General features: G+C 35.7%; 1 protein-coding gene across 1 annotated transcript in view; it reads left to right on the plus strand.

Annotated features, from left to right (window-relative positions):
- Positions 1-1,870: 1,870 nt before the first annotated feature.
- TMEM167A (transmembrane protein 167A) overlaps positions 1,871-2,804 on the plus strand; it is a gene marked incomplete at its 5' end in the record, with an annotated part of 9,697 nt that continues 8,763 nt past the window's right edge. The window contains one exon of the mRNA XM_009696179.1: positions 1,871-1,980. Within this exon, the coding sequence (XP_009694481.1) occupies positions 1,871-1,980 (110 nt within the window). The remainder of the gene's footprint in view (positions 1,981-2,804) is intronic.

Below are 2,804 nucleotides of genomic sequence, written 5' to 3' on the forward strand. Positions count from 1 at the left end.
CTGCCTTTGAGGGCATGCCCTCAAAGATTTTAGATCTCAGTATGAGGAGGGTCGTGGATGTTCCAATGGCTTTACCTCTACTAGAGCTTCTCATTTTTCTCTCTTAATTTGCTGTTAATGTAATACTGAACTGCAGTATTATGATTTTCTTTTATAATTCTCCTTAACTATTTAGAGGAATTTGATTGTTGGATCTTCAAAACGTTAGAGTTTTGTGACATAGGAAGAAACCATGCAGAGATCAACAGAGATGTGCCTCAGGCTATGGAAACGGGAGCTCTGATGTGCTCTTAAATCTCACCGAGTTCTGGTTGAAGAAGGAAACTGAAATGTAATACCCCTTCATAAGTGCTAAATATTTACTCTTAATTAAATACTAATACTCAGCCTTCTGGGTTGAGCAGTACGAAAAAATATGAGGTACTTAGACACAAATTCTTCACAACGAAGAGCACATTTATTGGATTTGCCTTGCCATTATTTTGAAGTTCAGACTAAAAGGATTTGCAGATGAGGATAGCTGAGCAAAGAGAAAATAAGGCTGTTTGAAGTAAGCAATTGTCTAGAATACTACCTGGTGCTGTTGTTGACCAGAATGTCAGCAGAGACATGCTAGGTTAAAAAAAAACTAAACAATAAAACTGCAACTTCATGCTACATGCAACTGGGTTATTTTCATGTTATAAGAAGTATCTGAGTCTCAGATTTGGGACTAATTATTAGAAGCTACAGATCATGAGGACTAGTAGGCAAGTATTTCTACTAAAAATTCCAGTGAGCCTATTGGGAAAAAAAAAAGTTGCTAATGTATTATTTATTGGAATGGTGATATGGGACTTGCTGGAAATCAGCATCAGCCATCTTTCTTCCAGATTTTGTATTTGGTTATGGAGTTACAGCAGTCCTTAGGTGAGTACCTTCTCTCCCCCAGTAATGTTTACTTTGGAAAAGGTTGCTTCACCTAAGCATAGTTGCTTGTAAGTTAATGATTAAAGAACATGTTGGCCACACAAGATTTAGATTTTAAAAAAAAGTTTGAGAGATGCATTTGCTGCATATTACTGATACTTTAAACTTTAGCAAATAGCCAGGCATTGTAGCAGTTTCTCAAGAATTTTCTTGTTTCTTCTTACTGCCAGTAGGCAGATAGGTTTTACTGTCAAACAACAGAACTTTACTTCTTCATCCTAGGGCGATTCCTCCATTTGTCCAACATTTTCCATATAATTAGCACTTCTAAAAATGTATTTACAGTAAAGATGTTTTAAAGTTAAAATCAAAAGGTAATTTGAAAATAAAATTAATCAGTTATCTTTTTGTAGTTCAGGTGGGCTTAATTGTATGTATTTCTACAAATCTGTTGAATTTTGGGTGTAGTCTTCATAAGCAGTATAATAACAATCCGCCTACGTATTTCTTTTTACTCTCTGTCTTGGCTGCCAGTGGTTTACTTGTCAAATACTCTTCACCTCCACCTTCACCACCACCACCATATTCTATTGATGCAAACTGCAGTTACACATATTCTTGGCCAAGAGGGAACATCTGTTTTCTCCAACTCTTAGCCTGCTGCTAATGGGTTTCCACAGACTGGCTTTGGAACCAGTGCCTGAGAGCAAAACTGTAAGGTTACCATTTTGCCTGCTGTTTCTTCACCTTTCTTGGGATGGACTGAGAAGGAAAAACTCTGTTGTTCTACCATTGTGTTGAAAGGGCTGTTAAACGAGTTTCTGGCTCACTGGCATTGTAGGTTTCATTTTTGGTTTTAATGGGTGTTGTCTAGGGAATCACTTATTTTCTCCAGCTTAGGCAGTGAGGGAAATTTTGTGCTGCAAAGATGTAATTTTTCTTTTTTAATTTTCTTCTGTAGTCTGCCATCTTCAACTTTCAGAGTCTGCTGACTATAATCTTGCTGCTCATATGTACCTGTGCCTATATCAGATCCTTGGCTCCCAGCTTACTGGACAAAAATAAAACTGGGTATGTAGTCTGATCATTTTAAAAATACACAAGCTGTTTGGTTTTAACTGCAATGTTTTAGTATCTTCTAATGATGTGTGATAATACAAATCCTATTTTGAAAAATTTCTCTCTTCTTTAAAGATAAAAATCTTCATTTTGTACCTTACAATAGAATGCAATAAGGTATTTGCAAGCACTTAGTTGCAATTTTATAGTAAGAATTTATTAACTAACAAAGCCAGCTAATATTGCTTTATTAATTATTTTCTAGATTTGCAACTTTCTCATTAGATGCTTATTAAAGTTACAGAAATGAGTGACAGAAAGAAAACATTTTCCTACATGCAGCTATTGCTGTAATGATTTGTTTTTGATTGTTAGGGTAGGTAAGTAAACATTAACAGCAGAAGCTGACCTTTATTTGTTTTCAGGATAGGTGTTTTGGAGGCACAGGTTTGAAACACAGCTTTAGCAATAAACTGTAACTAAAAAAACCTAAAAATATCTTTTTAAATAAGCAACACTATCCTTACGTATGGTCTCTTAAAGTCATTATTTTGTATTCTGTAAGATGAAGGACTTTGTAGAAGAGTTTTTGGAAGCTTCTGCAAAACTTAACCTAATTTTTTCCATCCTTTGGTCACTCTAACTTCACCTCTCACTGTTATTCCTAAAACACATGTTCCTAGGCGACCAGTATTTTTCTCCTTTGTGTTCCCTGTTCTGGAATGTGCTTAATCATAGAATCATAGAATCATTATGGTTGGAAGAGACCTCAAAGATCATCAAGTCCAACCGTATACCCAATCCACCATGCCCACTAAGCCCGCTAAACTCACTAA

The sequence above is a fragment of the Cariama cristata genome, unplaced genomic scaffold (genome assembly GCF_000690535.1).
Source record: "Cariama cristata isolate BGI_N322 unplaced genomic scaffold, ASM69053v1 scaffold21952, whole genome shotgun sequence".
In the NCBI taxonomy this organism is placed as follows: domain Eukaryota; kingdom Metazoa; phylum Chordata; class Aves; order Cariamiformes; family Cariamidae; genus Cariama; species Cariama cristata.